Here is a 23,835-nt window from a genome sequence, read left to right on the forward strand (position 1 = left end):
CACTGCTAGCTTCCACCCACGCGCTCTCAACCACACCCCCCGCGGACCGCTCAGATGCTCTCATTACCCTGTACCCATAATCCTTTGCAGAATAAGACAGTAAACAGTGCCTCCTGGGATGTGGGCGCCGCTAACTACAGCTCGATTAGAGTTTTGGGAGAAGGTCGGCGGAACTTTTGACCTGTTCTGCCCGATTTGAGTCACTTTTCTGCAGAATATTTTGCTTAAAGTTGAGACCAGAGTTGTGTAAATTCTTAAAATACAAACTGCAACTTCACAACTTTTATTTGTCCAGTTTAGCGCCAAAATGAAGCTCGTCGACGCTAGCAGGTATAGCGGCTAATCTGGAGCTTCGTTTTTGGAATCCCGATTGCGAGTATTATAGCAACCGAACAGCCAATCAGGAGCGAGGTTGTTGAAGGTCACGCCCCGTCACGCACCGCTGTTGGGATCCGGCTCGTTTAAGGTCAAGGAAGTAACAAATAAAATAAAAAACAAGATGGAAAAATGGTAAAAGTAAGAAGTAATTTAATGAACAGGGTTGCAGAAGGTAAACTAAACAAAAGAAATATACGTACAGGCGACAGTAGCTCAGTTGGTAGAGCGTTTGTCCAATGATCTGAAGGTTGGCGGTTCAAATCCCGCTCTCTTGAAGGTGGAAAAGTGCTATAGAAAAATGTGACTTTTGATCCTTTACATAAACAGACAGTGCAAGGTTTAAAATAAAAGAGTAACAAAGGTAAAGTTTAATTAAGACACAGATTTTGCAATAACAGAAAAAAATCTTGACAAATAAACGAGTCACTTCCATCGACATGACAAAAAAGACACACAAAAATGACAGAAGGGCCACACCAAGGCCAACAGGAGGGAGGCGGCTAAAGGTGAGGCACGATTTCATGGAGGAAAAGGACAGATTCAGGGACGAACACGGAACATAACAGGCAAATAATAACAAATGAAAAGAGCTTAAGGTCCAGGGTCGTAACACCACTGGTTTATCAGGGAGCGGGCGCTTAGCAACGCTGTCAATCAAACCTGTTGCTAACGCTAACAGGAGCGACCTCGGGGAAAGAAGGACCTGATTTGTCTGTTATTAATGTTCATATCTTGATTTACAGACACAATAGTGAAATAAAAACCCCAGGATCATGTAGAGGGTTAATACAAACATTTAAGACCAGAATGAGTCTGAAGCAGCAGAGACACAGAGAGGGGACAGTTTAAAAAAAAAATTAAAAAAATACACTCAAAATAAAAATAAAAATAAACTAAAAAAAAGAAAATAATTTTTAAAAATCCAAATAATAAAAAACTATAATAAAAATAACAAAAAAACTCAAACGAACAAAAACAAATAAAAAAAATCTCAAAATAACCAAAAAATAAAGAAAATAAACAAAACAAAAAAACTCAAAATAAAAAAAAAAAAAACAAAAAAAAAAAAAAAAAAAAAACACAAAAAACTCAAAATAACTAAAAATACAAACAAACAAACAAAAAATTAAAAAATAAACTCAAACTAACTCAAAAAAATGAACCCCAGGATCATGTAGAACAGATTAATGTGAACATTTAAGACCAAAATGACGAGTCTGACAGTGAAAATAGAATTTGAATAGGGCCCAGAGTCGATGGCGCTCGCACCGCGCCCATGATCACCTCCTGCTTTAAACGCAGCAGCTAGCAGGTTAGCTATTTCCATTTATATATACAGTCTTTGCCTTTCGCTTCATAATAACGTCATTGTCTTCTGCTCCAGTTTTTCGTGCCGTGTCCTCAGTCCAAACACTCACACTCACACACACACACACACACACGTCCCGGTCAATGCATTATTAATGATTCATGATTACAGTGAAAGTGTATAGGTTCCCGTCTGCCCCGCAGGTGTTGCACTGAGATAAACATGGCCGCCAAACAGACAGACAGTCCTTTTCTTGGCTCCTCTCCTCTTTCCTCTCCCTCCTGGTTTTCTTATTTACCTCGAGTCCACAGGAACAAGTCAGCGTTTGGATCCTTGGCGGCTTTCCACGCGCAAAATCCCAGACCGTTTCTGTAAATAATTACGCGGGTATACATATGTTGCTCCCATCAGCTGAGGTTGTGCGCTCCGACGAGACGAGGGAAGAGGAATACGGCGGGATGGATCCAGAGGTGCTGAGTTTGCCTCCTGCGCCGACACATGGGGCTCTGTAGAAAACGCACAGCTCTGGTTTTACAATGGCGCTGAACAATGGGGAAAAGTGCTAGCGGCGCGGCTAAAGGTCGAGTATTGTGTTAATTCGCACAAAAAGAACGGTGATATTTATACTCAGGTTTGACTCCGGCCGTTTGGGATCGACACGCTCAGTTATTTATGTATCCTAGTGGCGGCAGTGGCGGTAAATTAGCAGTTTTAGTCGTTTGTGCCGTGTATAAAGAAGTAGTAGTAGTAGTAGAAGAAGAAGGAGGCTAGCAGTTATAGCGGCGAAATTCGAGCGTGTGTATCGTAGCGACCAAAGAGCCAATCTGGAGCGAGGCTGTTGAAGATAACGCCCCTTCCCGCCCACACTGCTGTTTTAGCGGGGAGCGGGAGCTTAGCAACGCTGTCAATCAAACCTGTTGCTAACGCTAGTGGGAACATTTAAGACCAAAATGACGAGTCTGACAGTTCAAATTTGTTTATGTTTTCATTTATCTGACACAGGCTGATGTTTCTACTACTGATTTTTATTTTTATTTTTGATGCAATGAAAAGAGCAATGAACCAGTGCAGCTAAAGAGGTGGCTACTTCCTGTTAGCGTCACTACTTCCTGTTAGCGTCACTACTTCCTGTTAGCGTCACTACTTCCTGTCCAGTTTTATCTCTGAGGTTTTTACCGAGTTTCGCTAGAATGAAAACATATTTAAAGATGAGGCAGTTGTGGTTTAGAGGTCAGAGGTCAGAGGTCAGGGGGTTAGGGTCAGACAGTTTGTGTCTCAATGCTGATGCTAATACCAATTTTCCGAGGCTTAACAAATATTAAAACAACACCACAAACTGAAGTGTTCTACATATAAACAAACAGTAACTGGGTCGTCTTTATTTTAACTAATTCAGATTTTAATCGGTTGTTTATTTAAAATTTGCCCATTTTAATTAAAGTGATTGTTAGCTTTGAGACGCTGTGAGCTAGCTAGCGTGCTACTGTGTACAAAACCTATTATATGAGAAAAAGTATGAATTAAAAAAAAATTAAACAAATGTGTGGACCAAATTGTTTATCGGTTAAATATCAGACACTGACATTGACTGGAAAAAAAATCAATATAGTATTTATTTTAAATTTTTTTTGTATTTTATTCAGTCATTACATTCAACATCAAACATTATTCAACTTGTATAAGATTGTACATAATATATTTATCATGACCGAAAGGGTTTAGGCTGAAATAAAAATGACTTATAACGTCTAACTCTATTTAATAATAACGCACAAAAATTCCAAGAAAAGCAGCATCAGTTCTACAACAAATGACTCAATATTTAAATTAAAAAATAAATAAATAAAAAGTTCACATGAATCATTCCTTTTTCGTTTTATTCTTTTTTTGTGTAGGAGCTTTTTAATTTATCATCAAATAACCAAGCATAGTGTCAGGTTGTTCCAAACTGATGCTACGCTAGTTTATTTATTTTATATTTTGTACTTTTTCTGAGTAAATTTACTTCAACAAAGAGTATTTCCCAAATATTAGTCATACTCACTAAATCAACCGTATTATACTGACGTTAGATATAAGTAAGTTCCCAGAATGCCACAGTGGTCCCGTACTCCTGTGAGGCCGCGTCGGGCTGAGCGTGAACGCCAACGGAGCAGAAAGCCGCCATTGTGCTTCGGCCGCGTCCGTCACAATGGTCGGTCTGTCTGCCGCGGCGTGACGGCCAACTCCGCGCTGCCCGGGGACCCTTGAGCCAGGCACCCGTCCATCGACTGTCTGCAGCGGAGCCTCGTGGACATATTCTCATTATTCCGCTCACTTCACCGCACGTCCGACACAACGGGGGGTTTTGTGTCTCGAGTCGCTGTTACGTCACGGAGCGAAACACGTGACGAGTGTGAGGTTTACGTCGTTTTATGAAGCTCTTAACGCGTCAAAAAACAGACCGGGAGTTGTGTTTTGTTTCATTCACATGTTTGAGTCGCACTTTATTATTAGTCTGTAACATCTACAAAGATCAAAATGTGACGTTCCACCTTGTGATGTCATCAAGTGGTAGTTTTCGAGTTAACTCCTCCTTTTACCTTTAGTTCAGTCGAGATAAGAGACAACTCCAGGACTGAAATGATCCAGATGATTCTAGAAATGAAGGTGTGTGGAGTTTAAAAACACAGTGGAGCACTTCCTGTATCACATGATGACATCACAAGGTGGAACAGAGTGTTTTCAGTTTGTCATAAATCAGAAAATAACTTAAAGAGCCCATATTACCTCTGTTTCCTCGTCACACACAGACCTAGAGTTGTGTTTATTGTTTCATTCTCACATGTTTAACACACAAACCTGCAGATTTAGGCTGGAAAACACTCTGTTCCACTTTGTGATGTCATCATGTGGTGATACAGTGGACAAACGCTCTACTGTGGGGCTTTTTGTTATTTTACTGAACTATGACACAATTTTCGCTGCAGGCAGTTCAGCAATTAATGTCTATGACTCATTCTGATATTTATTTCTTCCTTCAAATAGAAAAACACTCTGTTCCACTTTGTGATGTCATCATGTGGTGATACAGGAAGTGCTCCACTGTGTTTTTAAACTCCACACACCTTCATTTATAGAATCATTTGGGTCATTTCAGTCCTGGAGTTGTCTCTTATCTCGACTGAACTAAAGGTAAAAGGAGCTGTTCACTTTAAAACTCCCACCTGATGACATCACAAGGTGGAACGTCACATTTTGAGCTTTGTAGATGTTATAGACTAAAAATAACTGAAACAAAACACAACTCCAGATCTGTTTTTGAGGAGGAAACGACATTATAACAGTGTCAGACAGATGTAATATGTTTCTAAAAATTACCGACAAAATACAGAAACTCTATTAACTCGTTTGAACGATTCCAGCGCCGTTTTGTTTCGTTTTTCTGTTTAATCGTGTCTTTTTCCAGCCTGACCCCTGACCCCAGAGCTGTCCTGATGTGAGTCCTGACCGCTGCCAGATTAAATTATTCTGTGTTTGATTCAGCGTTCGGCTTCTGTTCTGAAACGTGGGGTTAAAACAATTTGTCCGTAAAATATTTCCACTGAACAAAAGCGAGAGTTTGATTGACAGCGAGCAAACTTAAAGCGGTAGTGTGGGACTTCCTGGAGGCGCAAAGAAACCTGCGTGATTACACAAAAATAAAAAAGTTAAAACCGTACTTTGGAACATATTTCATGGACACGGATGCGTTTAATTCCAGAACTGTGAAGCGATGTTTCCATGGAAGTCCTCCTCCATTTGCAATACGAGTCAGGTTTGTGGAGATGCGAGCGCGTTCATAGTAAAAGCGCGTGTTTTATAGGTTGACATAGGACGTGTCTCAATTTGTCGGTTTCGCACTTCGTCGGCTGCATTTAAAGGACACTTACGGAACTTCCGACGCCCATTTCACGCGGCCGACGAATGCGCCTTGCGTTTCCATGGAGATTGTGTCCGTTTTACATGTTTAGCTCGTGAGTCAGTGGTTGTACGGCCTTTGCGGTCGACGGAGGAGTACCCTTCGTCCGTAGGGTACTCCGAACGGTACTTCAAAGTGTGCGACCGTCAAACTGGGACATGTCCAGAGTCAAGTCTTTTCTGTGGCAGCGCCTGGACTCTAGAACAGCGCCCTCTGTCTGTCAGATCCTCTCAGACTCTGAAAACCCGTCTCTCCGCCCTGGTATTTAAGGACATACAGCTGTTTTATGGTTCTGTTCCGATTGCGTTTTTTTGTAAAATTGTTTTGTAAACTTTTATGTGCAGCACTTTGGGCAGCTCAAGTTGTGTTTTTGTTTTGTTTTTTTTGTGCTACATGAAAAAAACTGAGACAATATAGAAAAAACATAGTGGAAAAACAAGTTCCGTCGTGTGTTTTCCTGGTTTTGTTCACTTGATCCTGATGTTTTTTTGGGTTTTTTTTAGCTTGAAAGCGTCAACAAGTGCTATTAACCCTCGGACATCGCTCTTTTAAATGTGTTTTCATGTCTGTCCTGCTCCGCTGTTCCAAAACGTTAGCGTAAAACTCATTTTTCCCCGTCCTCAAGCTGTAAGTCGCGCTCCCTTTTCCCCGTCTCCGCCGTGTCCCCGGATCAACGCCGCTTTGTCAAACTCATCCTTTGAACCGGGCGAATCGGCTCATTTCCTCTTTTGTTCTCCTGTCCAGCCAAATATTAGGACGGAGTTGTTTCTGTGAGTCCCTTCTCCAGACCCGAGCCAGATTTTTGATTAAAGCTATTCTGGGTCTTTTCATGCGGTAAATTTAAATCAGGTGCCCCGGCTCGTGTGTGTAACGTTAGTGGAAACTCCGCTCTGCTCTCAGCCGCGGTTTGGCACCAACGAGCGAGACTTTTATTCCCGCTACCGTAAGAATAAGCCTTTTATATCCACCTCTGTGAAAGTCGGCCGCTCTAACCTGCGTCCCCCGCGCGCTCCGAACGCCCAAACCATCACAGTTAGCGCTTTTTTTGTGTTTAAATTCCGTTTCTGTTTCGTCCAAACTGCAGAAATTTACGTCTTGGGGATTAAAAGAGCTAATTATATATAACTTTATTCCCACGTAACAACTACTGCGACACACTGCCACGCAAAAGTTTGGACCGGACTGTTTATATAAATGGACGTAGCTAACCTGCTAGCTCCCTGCTCCGCCGACTCTGGCTTCAATTCACTTTCTATTGAAAAGCTATAGTGTCACGCAGGTTAAACTGAGCCACACTTCTTAATCTCAGTGAATTCCATCTATCCGTCCAGTTTCTTCCGTTTACACAGAGCCGGGTCGCGGGGGCAGCAGTCCAAGCAGGGACTCGCAGACTTCCCTCACCCCAGACACGTCCTCCAGCCTCCTCCTGGTGGGACACGCCCGGGACACCTCTCTAGGGAGGCGCTTGTATCCGCCATCTTGTCTTTTCGGTCGTTACCCAGAGCTCGTGGCTGTAGGTGAGGGCAGGAATGTAGCTTGTCCGGTAAATCAGGAGCTTTGGCTTTCGACTCGTGTCCTTCTTCACCAGTGAATTCAACAGGTTTGTGCAGGAAACAAAAGGAATGAAATGACAATCGAGGCAAACGCTCAATGAACAGAGGAAGCACGTATAGAAAAAAACAGGGAGGTAACAAACAGAATGACCGGACCATGCTGGGAAAATTAACTCAGGAACATGTCCCTCTCTCTGGACTCATTTTGGTCTTAAATGTTCGTAATTTTTTTTGTATTTCTTTTTAAGTTATTTTGAGTTTTTTTGGTGTGTTTTTCTATTTTATTTTTGTTTGTATATATATATTTATTTTTGTTATTTTGAGTTTTTTTTTTGGTTTATTTTCTTTATTTTTTTTGTTATTTTGAGTTGAGGTTTTTAGTTATTTTTATTATAATTTTTTGTTGTTGTTTTGAGGGATTTTTTTTGTTTATTTTTTGTTTTTTGATAAACTGTCCCCTCTCTCTGTCTCTGCTGCTTCAGACTCATTTTGGTCTTAAATGTTCGTATTAACCCTCTACATGATCCTGGGGTTTTTATTTCACTATTGTGTCTGTAAATCAAGATATGAACATTAATAACAGACAAATCAGGTCCTTCTTTCCCCGAGGTCGCTCCTGTTAGCGTTAGCAACAGGTTTGATTGACAGGTTTACTAAGCGCCCGCTCCCTGCTAAACCAGTCCAGTTGACAAAATTGAATACGTTCTAAAAATAACCCACAACAGGTGAAATCTGTGAAGTATCATCTTTATTTTTTACATTATTCTCTCTGTTTTTGTCTGTAAAACCCCTCACCACACACTTTATACACTTTTCTCACACAGGCGTTAACATTTTCTCACATTTCTCTCTCGTTTAAACTCTCTCAAAGTTCAAACCTTCGTCGGCGTCTTTGTCGGTGCAGAACGTTTCATCGACATTGTGGGTTTTGTCGGGGAGAAAACAAATTGCAAACGTACAGCACTTCAGAGTCACACTGAGATCCAACGTTTATGTAAATTTGTCTGAACACATTCTGTACTGGACAGGAGACACGGCACGGAGGAGACTGATGGACAATGGTCTACAGTCCAACAGCCAATCAGGACGCAGGACACAATGGTCTACAGTCCAACAGCCAATCAGGACGCACGACACAATGGTCTACAGTCCAACAGCCAATCAGGACGCAGGACACAATGGTCTACAGTCCAACAGCCAATCAGGACGCAGAAAAAAATCCGTGAAACAGCAAGACCGTGAAAGGTGAACCGCGATATAGCGACGGACAACAGTTTTTCTTTTACTTTGGATCAAACCTGGATGACTTAGATATTACACAAACAGCTGTACGTTATTTTATTTTTATTTTTTATTTCAAATCCTCAGAGTATCCGCCCTTTACTTTGTCAAAAACTATTTATCCGACTTATTTAACTGTTTTTCTTTGCGTATATCTTGCTTCACATATTTGCCGAGTTCGCGTCTTGGGGATTAAACGTTGGAGGTCGAGTTTGTAAAAACAAACAAACGATGAAGTAATAACAGTAACGAAGCAGCTGAGAAAGGGAGAGTCATCGCTAATTCCTCGTCTCTGTGGGGTTTTGACTTCATTTTAAAGCGTATGGTGAGATTTTCCAGGCTCAGACTCTCGATGTGATAATAATGTCACAGGAGAGATAACAAACGGAAGAAAAACCGGCCTCTCGTTGACTGAAACGGCTTTGGGCGGAGCTAAAGTGAACAGAACAAACACACGATCCACAGGGAGCGACTCCGGAGCCTTATATCAAAACAGACCTGGAGTTGTGTTTTGTTTCATTCGCGCATGTTCAAAACGCTCTGTTCCACCTTGTGATGTCATCAAGTGGTAGTTTTCAAGTTAACTCCTCCCACTTTTACCTTTAGTTCAGTCGAGATAAGAGACAACTCCAGGACTGAAATGATCCAAATGATTCTATAAATGAAGGTGTGTGGAGTTTAAAAACACAACGGAGCACTTCCTGTATCACCACATGATGACATCACAAGGTGGGACTGAGTGTTTTCAGTTTGAGAGAAAAACTCGAAAAGACAAGGCGGATGGTTTAGTCCCAGTTTAAGTCACGATTTAGTGCGAGTTTAAATCCCGGATTAAACCTGATTTTGTCATGGATCATTGATAGTTTGGACCTGGTTCACTTCCTGTATCACCACACGATGACATCACAAGGTGGAACTGAGTGTTTTCAGTTTGAGAGAAGAAGTCATGCCTGGAGTTGTGTTTTGTTTCATTCACACGTTTAACACACAAACAAACCTGCAGATTTAGGCTGAGTTCTTCTCTCAAACTGAAAAAAACGCTCTGTTCCACCTTGTGATGTCATCATGTGGTGATACAGGAAGTGCTCCACTGTGTTTTTAAACTCCACACACCTTCATTTATAGAATCATTTGGATCATTTCAGCCCCGAAATTGCCACTTATCTCGACTGAACTAAAGGGAAAAGGAGCTGTTAAAACTTTTGAAAACTACCACTTGATGACATCACAAGGTGGAACGTCACATTTTGATCTTTGTAGATGTAACAGACTAATAAAAAAAGTGTGACTCAAACATGTGCGAATGAAACAAAACACAACTCCAGGTCTGTTTTTGAGGAGGAAACATTGACCAGAGTCATATTTGCGCTTTAATTAAAACAAGATGCAGAGGGTTTGTAGTTTAATTCCGCCATTTTGTTTTATATTTTACCTTCAGCCAGTAGTGACTTCATAAAGAACCCGCTCACTTCTTGGACGATTTCTACAAGTTCACGTCATGGCGGCAGTGGCTTAATGCTCAGAGTCCTTTTCCACCAGCTCAAATGAAGGTTGACGGTTCAAACCTCTGTCATGTCCTTGGGCAAGACACTTTTTCCACCTTTTTATTCAGCGTTTTTCACTTTTAAGTCACACAAAATGCTTTATAACAAGGAACAACTCACACACAGACACTGGGGTGAGATGGGTTAAGTGTCTTGCCCAAGGACACAACAACAGCATTCATGTTTTGGAGCTGGAATCGCACCGACAACCTTCAGATTAACTATTCAAAACAAAACACTGTGTCTTTTGAATGCGACGGGTCTTCAAAATGTCGCCTATAACAAGAAGCTGGGACTCCTGAAAAGACTAAATATAAAAATACATAAAGCAGAGGATCGTGAAGTGAATTTGAGACGCTGGAAAATGGTTTTAAATCAGTGTTAAATATATGAGCTCTGGGAATAAACCCGACACACGCAGAACTTTATTTTAGTAGATGCGATTTGAGCTGTAGAGGGTGAAATCATGAACTTCTATGGCTCATTTTCATAGACTGTTTGTGTAAATGGACATAGCTAATGTGCTAGCGTCACATTCTGGCTCCAATTCACTTTCTATTGATAAACTGTGTCCTCTCTCTGTCTCTGCTGCTGTCAGACTCATTTTGGTCTTAAATGTTCGTATTAACCTAAGTTTAATTCTTTTTTTTAAATTCTTTTTTTTTTTTGTTATTTTGGGTTTTTGTTTGTTTTGTTTTTCTTATTTTGAGTTTTTGTTGTTTTAGTTATTTTTATCATTATTATTATTGTTGTTATTATTATTATTATTATTTTGTTGTTATTTTGAGGTTTTTTTTTGTTTTAGTAAATTTTCTTAATTTTTTTTGTTATTTTGTGTTTTGGTTTGTTTTGTTTTTCTTATTTTGAGTTTTTTTTTGTTTGCTTTTGTTTTAATTATTTTTTATCATTATCATTATTATTATTATTATTATTTTGTTGTTATTTTGTGTTTTTGTCTGTTTTGTTTTTCTTATTTTGAGGTTTTTTTTTGTTTGCTTTCCTTTTAATTATTTTTATCATTATTATTATTATTTTGTTGTTATTTTGAGTTGTTTTTTTTTGTTTTAGTAAATTTTCTTCTTATTATTTTTTTGTTATTTTGAGCGCCTTCTTTTACTTACTTTCGATTTCGTGCTATGGTCATCCGCCCTTAACAGCTAAATTTACTCCACTACTTTTACGTACGTGTCCGTCTTGAATTTTAACCTCCGTTTTATACCTGACGATAAATCCATGACATTTTACAAACCCAAACCTCCTGTGAACACGCACTTCTTCACCGCTGCTGCTGTTTGGGGCTAAACCTGCGTATATCACCACATTTGGTTAAACAGCAAGAAACTACAACTCCCAGAAGGCCTTGCAGTGACAGCGAGAGCTATTACCATGATCGAAAATCCAGAAACGCCATGTCAAAGGCGTCTGGCGTGATTTGTGATCCCTGGCGTGTTTATGTGTGTGCGTCTCGTCGTCCCAAATCATGTGGAACGCCGCCGACGGAGAAGAAGCGACGTGTTCAGAAACTCGACCGTTTAAAGACGCCGCCCACAGCGTTCGGCGCCAAATGAAGCTCATCGCGGCTAGCGGTTATAGCGGCTAATTTGGGGAAAGAAGGCGCCGGATTTGTCTGTTATTAATGTTCATATCTTGATTTACAGACACAATAGTGAAATAAAACCCGCAGGACTTAGTAACGTAAAGTACACATGCCTAACACAGTACTTTACTACTTGTACTTCGTTACCTTCGTTGCCGTGGAGACTCCTGTGTCCAGTCCATATCTGGTCGTAAACGTTAACATCAGCGTCCTGTTTATTCAGACGTAAACAGTGAGTCGTTATAAACTTTCTTTGGCTTCCCACGAAATATATTTAGATGTACAATTATTATTTACCGTATTTTTCGGACTGTAACTCGCACTTTTTTCATAGTTTGTCTGGGGGCGTGGCTTATACTTTTGCGTGAAATATATGTTTTTTCTTCATTATTATGCATTTTTTGGCTGGTGCGACTTATACTCCAGAAAATACAGTAGTTAAAATAAAGAACATATAAGCCAAAAGAAGCCAGATGCCCTCCCTGATGCACACGTTAGCTTATTTTTTATTTATTTATTTTGCACAATGGAAGAAGAATCGTGTTTTTGACATTAGAAGTTTGAATTTTGACCTTTTTTTTCCACCGTATCAGTAGTTTTTAAATTCTAGTATGTGATGACGTCATACTTCCTGAGGGGCGGAGTCATCTGCGTTAAACCTGATTGGCCCGTACAACGCGGCGACGTCATCCGAAACCCAGCCACGCTTATATTTTTAAAGAACATGTTTTATTTACCTTCATGATCCCACTGAAATAGAAAGTTAAAGCTGCGCTGTGGAACATTCTCCATGCAAACAGACGCCTTTTATGCAGTTTCGTTGAAGATTATCGCCAAAGGAACAATATCTCCATGGAAACGAGGCTATTTGGCCATAAAGACGCGCACTGTAGCTTTAAAATGATGTTTGTTTTGCCGTTGGGCGCTGTAGCCGTTCGCCGCTGCTCCTCCCTCTTCCTCCGCCTCTTTAAGCCGACGCCTCTCCGTACCTTGTTATTATTTCGCTGTTTTTGTCGAGATGGCGTCCGCTCGGAGACGATGACGAATCAAACGCTAAGGTCAAAGTTCGTGCCGATATAGTTAATCATCTGTGTTTTTGACGAAGAAGTGGACGACAGTGAGGGTCGACGAAGCAGGAAGTGCGCACATGATGACTTCCTGTTTGAGACGCGGCGCTAGCAGGTTAGCTCTGTTTATCTGTCGAAGTCGTTTCATATTCGTTTCTTTCGTTCTCCTTGTTCGACCTTGACTTTGTTTCTTTGAATGTTTCTTCCTCTTTCTCTTCTTCCCTGAATTCGGTGAATCAGCTCCGCGTCAACAAACCCTGTGCAATTTTCTTTCTATAAACGGCGTCCGACCTGATAATTATCGTCACAATAGACACACGGCGGCTGTTCATTTCCGCAGGGAGTCGTCTCGTTCTGTGACTGACGGAGCGACATCGCCGACCTGGACCGGCCCCTACGGAGTCACACTGTCCCACAGCGCCCCCTGTGCTCAGAACCTCAACTAGGACTAAACCAGGACTGAACCAAGACTAGACCAGGACTGAACCAGGACTAAACCAGGACTGAACCAGGACTAAACCAGGACTGAACCAGGACTAAACCAGGTCTAAACCAGGACTAAACCAGGACTAAACCAGGACTGAACCAGGACTGAACCAGGACTAAACTAGAACTAAACCAGGACTAAACCAGGACTAAACCAGGACTGAACCAGGACTAAACCAGGACTGAACCAGGACTAAACTAGAACTAAACCAGGACTAAACCAGGACTAAACCAGGACTAAACCAGGACTAAACCAGGACTAAACTAGAACTAAACCAGGACTAAACCAGGACTAAACCAGGACTGAACCAGGACTAAACCAGGACTAAACCAGGACTAAACCAGGTCTAAACTAGAACTAAACCAGGACTAAATCGGGACTAAATCGGGACTAAACCACGACTACACCAGGACTAAACCAGGTCTAAACTAGAACTAAAACAGGACTAAACCAGGACTAAACCAGTACTAAACCAGGACTAAACCAGGACTAACCCAGGACTAAACCAGGACCTCATGACCACACTTGTAAATCCCCGTTTCCTTTGTCCTTCAGTTTCCTCCTGAAGCTCTGGACTGATCTTGTTCTTTAAACTTTCGCCTCAGGGACTCGTTCGGTGTCGCACTTTTACAAATTCAGTCCTTTCAGTTTAATGTCGGCCATTTTGTTTTATATGAATTCAACATTTAAGCTCCCGTTTCGTGGATATTACCGCCGTTTGTCTTTTTTTTTTTTACGGCAAAATGAGTCACTGATGTTTAAAGAGGCAAATATATTTCATGAGTTTCCAATTAGGCGTGTTCCTGGTGAAGCGGGCTGCGTAAAGGCTCGTGTTTGTGTCGACGTGGGTCTGTTCAGATGCATTATTCATACCAAAGATTTACTGCAGATAAAGGCTCCTCTCTTTGGACGAAGAAGTGATTTTGTGTCTGTGATGAGGAGATACAAAGGTGGAGGTGCGGAGACGGCAGAAGGACGAGGGACCGTGGTAAAAGTTCAGATCCAGAAAGTTTTAGGAGCATCTATGAATATTTAAGTCGACAAATGTTACACTAACCTTAAATCTGTCGCGTTGAGCTTGTGTCTTTACTTTACAGAATAAAAAAAGACGGTAAAATCACAATACAACAAATCAAAACCTAAATAATCATCAGAAAATTAACATTAAAGGAGAAAAGTGCGGAATAAAAAAACATTTGGTCACATGCACAGCTAAAAAGAGCAGTTTTGAGTGCGTTTGTCGTACATTTAAACTACATAATTTGAGGGAAATGATCAAAATTAACCATATATATCGGTTTAGAAATGTTGGCGATCAGTCGTTCTGGATTTAAAACATTTGGGATTGTGTCGGCCGTGAAAAAAAACCCCAAAACGTATCAGCCAATCTCCACATCCCAGTTTATCTTTGTACCATTTTTACTAAAACTTCAACACAGAACTGAATCACTGGGCCACTTTTTATCTTCTGCACGTTCCTCCAAATTTCTTCTAATTCGTGGCGCTCTGGTTCTGGTTCTGATTCACTTCCGTCTGAACGATCACAGTGAAACACGACGACGTCTTCACAAAATGAGATGAATGTTTTACCACAACCGGCCCGGACGATGAAGAAAAAGTTTCTCTTTTTTGTGCGATATATAAATGATAAACACTGGTCCCTGGTTTATCGCAGAGTTAGGGTCACGTTCTAAAAACTGTAGTAAAACCCCTCACCACACACTCACCAATCAGGACGCACGACACAATGGTCTACAGTCCAACAGCCAATCAGGACGCACGACACGATGGTCTACAGTCCAACAGCCAATCAGGACGCACGACACAATGGTCTACAGTCCAACAGCCAATCGGGACGCAGAAAAAAATCCGTGAAACAGCAAGATCGCGGAAGGTGAACCACGATATAGCGACGGACAACAGTTTTTCTTTTACGTTGGATCAAACCTGGACGACTTAGATATTACACAAACAGCTGTACGTTATTTTTTGTTTGTTTTTAATTTAAGTTTTTGAGAGTATCTGCCCTTTACTTCGTCCGGGGTCGTCTGTGCTCACTCCCTCTGTTCATTCAGTCCTTTCTAAATTGTTGATCAGTCAAGAGATGCACAAACTCTGCATTTGAACTACTGTCGTTCCATTTCTGCTCCTCTGAATCTGCATTTATCTCTGTTTTTTGAAGGACATGTTTCTGAGTTTTTACTTCTTCTTGATTCCCCAAAGTCGAAGAGATTTTAGTTCATATTAAATACGACGTTCATTCCTCGGTTGTTCATTGCCTGATTACTCTGTTTTGGTCTTAAATGTTCGCGTTAACCCGCTCTACACGATCCTGGTGATGCAGCAGCGCGCTAGCTAGGTCGCTACATCTCAAAGCTAACAGTCACTTTAATTAAAATCGTCAAACTTTAAACAAACAACCGATTAAAATTCAAATTAGTTAAAATAAATATGACCCAATTGCCGTTTGTTTATAAGTAGAACACTTCAGTTTGTGGTGTTGTTTTTTTTATATTTGCTATGCCTCGAAATTAGCATTAGCATTAGCATTGAGACACCGTAACCCCCTGACCTCTGACCCCTGACCTCTAACCAACCAACCTGCAGCTCTCTGTCCACTGCCTCACCTTTAAATATTTATTCATTTTAGCAAAACTCAGCAAAAACCTCAGAGATAAAACTGGACAGGAAGTAGTGACGCTGACAGGAAGTAGTGACGCTAACAGGAAGTAGTGACGCTAACAGGAAGTAGTGAGGCCTACAGTGGTTCATCGGTCTTCTCATTGCGTCAGAAATAAATAAAAAATCAGTCGTAGAAACATCAGCCTGTGTCAGATGAAAATGAAAACAAAACTGAAGCTAAAAATTCTCTTAAAACATGTCCCGTACTGTAGCATTAACAGTGTATTCCCGTGTGTTCGCAGGTAACGATCTGTTCCTGGTGGCGGTTCACGAGCTCGGACACGCGCTCGGACTGGAACACTCCAACGACCCCACGGCGATCATGGCTCCGTTTTACCAGTACATGGACACGGACAACTTCAAACTGCCCATGGACGACCTGCTGGGGATACAGAAGATCTACGGTAAGGAGCGCGAGTTTGTGCTAGCATACGGCTGTTAGCATACGGCCGTTAGCATGAGCAGCGTGGGAATCGGGTTTGGGGAGTTGCGCTTGTTTAAAGTTCCATCAAATCCCGAGATATCAGCTCGTTTTGTCTCTTTTCACAGCTGCGCCGCAGACGTGAGTCACTTTTCTTTAAACAGTCCCATCACTTTTCACTTTCCGCTCGGCCACTTCTCAGAACGGCGGGTTATAAATATTCCGGGATATTTGAAGAAGTGCTCCGACGTTCCCATGTATATTTCATCTGAGGAGCGTTTGGGAGTTTCTTATAGTAAACGGAATTTCAGGATTTAAAATGAATCTGTTCTAACAAAAAAAAAACTAAATTCACAATGATTTTAAATTCCTCAGTTGTTCCTTTGTTTTCCTGCTTTTCATTCACACGATCCAGCAAAAAGGTTCAATTCCTGTGTTGCCCTGTGCCTTTCACTGAGGAGTTTGCACGTTCTGCCTGTGTCTGGGTGGGTTTTGTGGACGTTGTACAAATGTAATACTCCGAATTTTCTTACAAAGGCGTAAAACGTTCTGTTCCCATCATGCACCTGTGGTCACGTCACACTAAAGGAAGATAAGAGAGAAAACAGACTTTAGACAATATAGTGTGATTTTCTGCATTAAATGGGCAGGTTCCATCTCAGAAGAAGAAGAAGAAGAAGAAGAAGAAGAAGAAGAGGAAGAGGAAGGGAGTGGTCCACAGTGGTCCATGGGTGTGACCCAGTTTGTGTCTTTTACTTGTGAGAGACACAGAGACACATTATAAAGACCAGGATTAGTCCTGGTTTAGTCCTGGTTTAGCCCTGGTTTAGCTCTGGTTTAGTCCTGGTTTAGTCCTGGTTTAGTCCTGGTCTAGTCCTGGTCTAGTCCTGGGTTTAGTCCTGATTTAGCCCTGATTTAGTCCTGGTTTAGTCCTGGTTTAGTCCTGGTCTAGTCCTGGTCTAGTCCTGGTCTAGTCCTGGTTTAGTCCTGGTCTAGTCCTGGTCTAGTCCTGGTTTAGTCCTGGTTTAGTCCTGGTTTAGTCCTGGTCTAGTCCTGGTCTAGTTCTGGGTTTAGTCCTGGTTTAGTCCTGGTCTAGTCCTGGTCTAGTCCTGGTCTAGTTCTGGGTTTAGTCCTGGTTTAGTCCTGGTCTAGTCCTGGTTCAGTCCTGGTCTAGTCCTGGTCTAGTCCTGGTTTAGTCCTGGTTTAGTCCTGGTCTAGTCCTGGTCTAGTTCTGGGTTTAGTCCTGGTTTAGTCCTGGTCTAGTCCTGGTCTAGTCCTGGTCTAGTCCTGGTCTAGTTCTGGGTTTAGTCCTGGTTTAGTCCTGGTCTAGTCCTGGTTCAGTCCTGGTCTAGTCCTGGTCTAGTCCTGGTTTAGTCCTGGTTTAGTCCTGGTCTAGTCCTGGTCTAGTTCTGGGTTTAGTCCTGGTTTAGTCCTGGTCTAGTCCTGGTCTAGTCCTGGTCTAGTTCTGGGTTTAGTCCTGGTTTAGTCCTGGTCTAGTCCTGGTTCAGTCCTGGTCTAGTCCTGGTCTAGTCCTGGTTTAGTCCTGGTCTAGTCCTGGTCTTTGTGCCTTATAATAGTTTCGATACTCGGTTTGTATCAGATTTTTTCTAAACATTATTTTTACAGATCGTCTTTGTCTCGTCTTTGTCTCGTCTTTGTCGTTCTCGTCGCTTCGTCCGACTCTGCTCCGCTCGCTGTTTTTCCGCGGCTCGCGTCAACAACGACACGCCGCCAAGTCCAACAGAAAGTGGCGAACATCAGAGCGATCTCTCAAAGTTAATGCGAGGCTTTTACGGCGTCAGATGTGGCGACTGGAGACCGAGCGCCGTTTAGTTCAAGCGAGAAACTTAATGAGTCAAAACCGCAAAAACAAAACGAGCTCGACCACATCCACAGAGCAAAACAAACAAAACAACTAAATAAACAGCTAAATAAAACGTTTTTTTGATTTTTATTTTATCAGGACATGCCATCGAGCTTGTGTCTCATTCACACGTCCGTCCTGAGTCGACAGTTACAACGTACGACATTAAAATTAATAAAATTCGGAGTAAAATGTAAATTAAAACATTTACCGACCCGGCGATTCACAAAACTTCAGTTCAAACAGTTTAAAAAAAAAAAACAGATATAGTCGTTTACGTTCACTTAACGCAGGGATGTCCCAACTTTTTTCACCGAGGGCGGCAAACCGAAACATATTTGAAGCGGACGCCCCAAAACCAAAAGTCTGACCGAGCCGTTGCGCCGTTAATAAAACTTTTCGGAAGATTATTTTTAGGTCTGTGTCACAATATAAGGTGAAGTTTTTCAGGTTATAGACGTAGAATTTCTTTAGTTTGTGGTAAAAATACTTTCTAATCAATTGGACCAGTTTAGGACGAGGTGCGAGGACCAGCAAAAATAGGTCTGAGGGCCGCGTTTTGCCCCCGGGCCGTAGTTTGGACGGCCCCGATTTAAGCGAATTGATTTATGAGTCAAATGACACGATAAATAACAAAATAAAAACAGTAAAAACAAACGACTGGACAAAAAGTTGTGGGAGCGAAGACGTTTGGGAGTCGAGATTCCAATGAAACTACGTATTTTTTTGTTTCTAAATTTCTCACGGTTATTATTTATTTTGAAACGGCTTGTATCGGTTAGCTAGTTAGCGGTTAGCTCTCATGCTAACAAGTTTTGGTTTCATACTTGAACCAACACAGCGCACGTCCTCTCTCCGTCCTGATGGTTTTCTCTTGCGCAGAAAAGAACCGGCGCGTCAAAATCAACGAGAGAACGAATGAATCTACTTTTTTTCTTTCTTTTTTTCTTTCTTTCTTTAATCTTTATTTGTCAGGGACGATCTACAAAGTCATTAATCTCACAAAAGAAAAGATGATTTGGACCAGATTTAGCTCCTGCTGCTTTCCATCTGCAGTCCCCAGTCGTCCGAGCAGGATCGTCTTTGAAATCGAACAGAAACGTGGCCTTGGACGTCGTCTGTATCTCAGACCCAAAGCAAACAAAGGACACAAAGAGAACAACAGACTGAGCCGGGATGCTAATAGGTGTGAAAAACGTCCGTTAAAAGCTGGATGAATGTGTTAAGTGTGTCGAGCCCACAAACTGAAACTGTAAACAATCGCTGCGTTAGCTTGAGTGTCGTTAGCGCCTCCTTCAGACAGATGTAAGGCAGTGTCCAGCAGGAATCTGACCACAACTGAAGAAGAAGAAGAAGCGGCGTGGACGAGCAGAAAAACGTCTTCACTCCTACAACGTTTTGTCCAGTGACAGATTTTACTTTTGGCTTTTACTTTGGATCAGACCAAACAACAAAACAAACAACAAAACAAACAACAAAACAAACAAAACAAACAACAAAACAAACAAAACAAACAACAAAACAAACAACAAAACAAACAACAAAACAAACAACAAAACAAACAAAACAAACAACAAAACAAACAACAAAACAAAACAAACAACAAAACAAACAAAACAAACAACAAAACAAACAACAAAACAAACAAAACAAACAACAAAACAAACAACAAAACAAACAACAAAACAAAACAAACAACAAAACAAACAAAACAAACAACAAAACAAACAATAAAAACTGTTTTTCTGGTGTCAAATTGTTCAGTTCCTGTCCTACCATCATCATAATATTAAGCTCCTCCTCGCTCCTCCTCACTCTTCTTCACTCCTCCTCGCTCTTCCTCGCTCCTCCTCGCTCTTCCTCGCTCCTCCTCGCTCTTCCTCGCTCTTCTTGGTCTTCGCTCTTCCTCGCTCCTCCTCGCTCCTCTTCGCTCTTCCTCGCTCCTCCTCGCTCTTCCTCGCTCTTCCTCGCTCCTCCTCGCTCCTCCTCGCTCTTCCTCGCTCCTCCTCGCTCTTCCTCGCTCTTCTTGGTCTTCGCTCTTCCTCGCTCCTCCTCGCTCCTCTTCGCTCTTCCTCGCTCCTCCTCGCTCTTCCTCGCCCTTCCTCGCTCTTCTTGGTCTTCGCTCTTCCTCGCTCCTCCTCACTCCTCCTCGCTCCTCAAAGTGTTCCGTTTCTGTCCTACCATCATCATAATAATAAGCAGTAGTGAAAGAAGTACTCAATTTTTATGAAGTAAAAGTACAAATACACCAGTAAAAGTATCACAAGAGAAAATCTACTGAAGTAAACACATTAAAACCTTTAAGTTCGTTTGAGCGTTGGATTTTATTGGTTAAACGTGTCACATGGGACGAGTGGGGAAAAGTCGGCAGGAAGTTGCTCAGTCGACGGTGCAATTCCAGGTCCCACAGATGAACGCTGCTGTTGTGTCGTTGGGCCAGACACCTGGTTCGTTGCTGTAAAAACCTTTGAGCCTTGAAGGTGGAAAAATGCCGCGTATTTCTCTTTTTTATCGTCTTCCTGCTCCATTTGTAAACAAAACATAAAAAACCCCAAAAATAATCCAAACTATTCCATTTTCTCCAACTTCCTTTGCATTATTGTTAAACTGAAGCACACTGATCACTCCACGTAAACATTTTGTCACTTTTTCCCTTTAGCGTTAGCATTGTTAGCCAAACGCTCCTGTCCCACATGGCGCTCTTTGTTTTGTTGCGTCGCGTCCGGTCAGACTCGCTCTTACATAACTCCGCTCTCTCTAATCTGGGATGTATTTCAGAGGATTTCAGCTCGTGCATGAAATCTGTCTCCACGGCGACGGGCGGATCAGCTCCGCGGACTGTGACATGTGTAGCTAGCACTAGTAGCGGCTCGTGCTAATCCCGGCGTCATCTGGTTTCTGTTCTTTTATGAATGAGCGTCCGTCGTGTTTTTGTTTGACTTTGTTCTACTGTTTCCTCGTCACACACAGACCTGGAGCTGTGTTTTGTTTCATTCACAGATGTTTGACGCACAAACCTGCAGATTTAGACTGAGGAAACACTCTGTTCCACCTTGTGATGTCATCATGTGGTGATACAGGAAGTGCTCCACTGTGTTTTTAAACTCCACACACCTTCATTTATAGAATCATTTGGATCATTTCAGTCCTGGAGTTGTCTCTTATCTCGACTGAACTAAAGGTAAAAGGAGGAGTTAACATGAAAACTACCACTTGATGACATCACAAGGTGGAACGTCGCGTTTTGAGCTTTGGAGACATAACAGACTAATAATAACTGAAACAAAACACAGGTCCAGGTCTGTTTTTGAGGAGGAAACAGGATCAGAACATGGATTAAAGCTGCAGGAGTGAAGTTGAGGTGTATAAAAAGTGGCACAGTGCTCGCCGCGTACAAAGTGCACATGTGCGTTGGAGCGCCGCGTTAGCGCCGCGTCCATTAGCGTTCATAAATACTGAATAAAGGCGTTGAAATTCCTCGGTACGGCGTCTATAATAAGATACAAGTTAAACAAAGAGTCGACATAAGTTTCATATCATTTGAGTTAAAGACACAAAATGGATTTAAAACTCCAGAGAAAGAGAGGAGATAAATAAGAGAGGGAGGAGGGGGAGAGAGAGAAAGAAAGGGGAGATGGGGGGATAGAGAGAAAAAAAGGAGGCTCCTCCTCGCTCTTCCTCATTTCACTTATACTCAGATGCGACTTATATGTGAAATTACTCAAATATATAACTTCACATCTTCGTTATTGTCGCAGTAAAATGTCTGTTTTTGGTCATGGATTTTGTAAAATAAATTTCCCCAAAAAAACACGACTTAGATGTTTTTTTCTTCATTTTTCTTCATTTTTCTTCATTTTTCTGGTGCGACTTAAACTCCAGAGCGACGCATCGTCCAGAAAACGCTTATATTTTTATACGTTTTCCCAACTTCACGGGTCAAATCGGTTTATGTCAAATAAACGAGCAGTGAGGGGTTAAGTGTCTTCACAAATCATCTGTGGGAGCTGGAATTGCACCGATGACGTTTATGTCGAGAGCGGGATTCAAACTGACAACCTTCAAAAACGAATGGCAAATGCTCTACCAACTGAGCCACTACTGTCCTCTGTGCAGCGTACAATCTCAATATAGTCAACTCCTTTAAAGTTACAGGCGCACATGTGACTTTCGTGCTCCGTTTCCCGAGAGATTTTATCGTTTTGGAATGTTACGCAGTGTGGAATTAAATCGTGTGAGTGTTTTGGGTTGTTTTGTGCTGTAAATGGTTAGAAAATGGTAAAAAGTCACATTTTTATACAGCGTTTTTTCCAGTTTTAAGGCTCCTCTTAACCTCCTGAGACTCGAGCTCTTGCAGGACTTTATTTGCGAAAACTATTAACACAGACATTTTGTGTAAAAAACAAAATGAGAACAATTGTGCGTCTAGGAGCAATGTGTCTCATTTGTGCTGCCGACAGGAGCAGGAAGATATATGCCTTTAAATAAAAATAAAAATAAAAATAAATAAATCAATTAATTAAAATACAATACAAAATAAAATAAAAATAAAAGAATAAAAATACAAAAATATAAAATAAAAAAATAAAATAAAATTAAATGAAAGTTAAAATAATAATAATAATAATAAATTAAAATACAATAAAAAATAAAATAAAATAAAAAATAATAAAAAAATCAAATAAAAAAAAGTATAAATAAATAAATAAATATTCTAAACTCTTAGAAATATTCAAAATTGAACATAATCTTGTTGCTGTTCTTCTAAAAATTCGCACTGTGGCCTAAACAACCCAGAAGGTGCTGTCCACAGATGAGGACACCGGGTCTCAGGAGGTTAAATCAAAGAATCAAAGTGTCAATCTAGAACGACCAATCGATGACTAACACCAGAACCTGAAACCTTCTCGCTCTGAGGCACAAATTCGCCGTCACTTTCGCACTTTTAAATGTTCGTCGCTTCCTCTTTTTGCTGATAATCTTCCTCAGAATCCACCTGTGTTTTGTTCCGCTCTGTAATCTCTTCGCTTTTGTTGCCAGGTACATTTCGTGTTTTTCTCTCGAGGTGTTGTCCGAAAATCACAAACCGCAGCTTCGACAAATCTGTCTGGAAAACGCGCCATCGTTTTAAGCTCAAAATGACACTTCGCCACATCAGTCATGTCTGTTTCTCCCCCCCCAGGTCCTCCAGATAAACTACCACAGCCGACCAAGCCTCTGCCGACGGCTCCGCCCCCTCGCTCCCACCCGCCGTCGGACCCGCGCAAACCCGACCGACAGACCAGGCCCCCCAGGCTGCCCCCGCCGTCCCACCCCAACGCCAAACCCAACATCTGCGACGGCGGCTTCAACACGCTCGCCATCCTCCGAAGAGAGATGTTTGTCTTCAAGGTAAGACGCCGGCGAGCATCAAAACAAACCCAAGGCTGTTTTTTTTTTTCGCTGTTTGTTTTCGAGCCATCGATTTACCTCAAGGTGCGGGACGATTTTTCACAGAGAAAAACACAACTTTAACACGCCACGTTACACAAAATGGACGCTCGGGAGGTTTAAGCCGTGTTCTAATGCTGCTTCCTGCACCTTGTGATGTCATGAAGTGGTCGTTTTCGACGAGGTAACGGCTCCTTTTTACCTTTAGTTCAGTAGATTTTGACGATTCCAGAAGTTGAAATGATCCGAATGATTCTAGCGAAGGTGCGTGGAGTTTAAAAA

At 41.6% G+C, this 23,835-nt stretch overlaps 1 protein-coding gene across 1 annotated transcript in view; it reads left to right on the plus strand.

Annotated features, from left to right (window-relative positions):
• Positions 1 to 23,835, plus strand: part of LOC117388220 (matrix metalloproteinase-16-like) — a 110,716-nt gene that overhangs the window by 58,153 nt on the left and 28,728 nt on the right. The window contains exons 5-6 of the mRNA XM_033985719.2: positions 16,081 to 16,242; positions 23,306 to 23,514. Of these exons, the coding sequence (XP_033841610.1) occupies positions 16,081 to 16,242; positions 23,306 to 23,514 (371 nt within the window). The remainder of the gene's footprint in view (positions 1 to 16,080; positions 16,243 to 23,305; positions 23,515 to 23,835) is intronic.

Source organism: Periophthalmus magnuspinnatus, chromosome 20 (genome assembly GCF_009829125.3).
Source record: "Periophthalmus magnuspinnatus isolate fPerMag1 chromosome 20, fPerMag1.2.pri, whole genome shotgun sequence".
Lineage (NCBI taxonomy): Eukaryota > Metazoa > Chordata > Actinopteri > Gobiiformes > Gobiidae > Periophthalmus > Periophthalmus magnuspinnatus.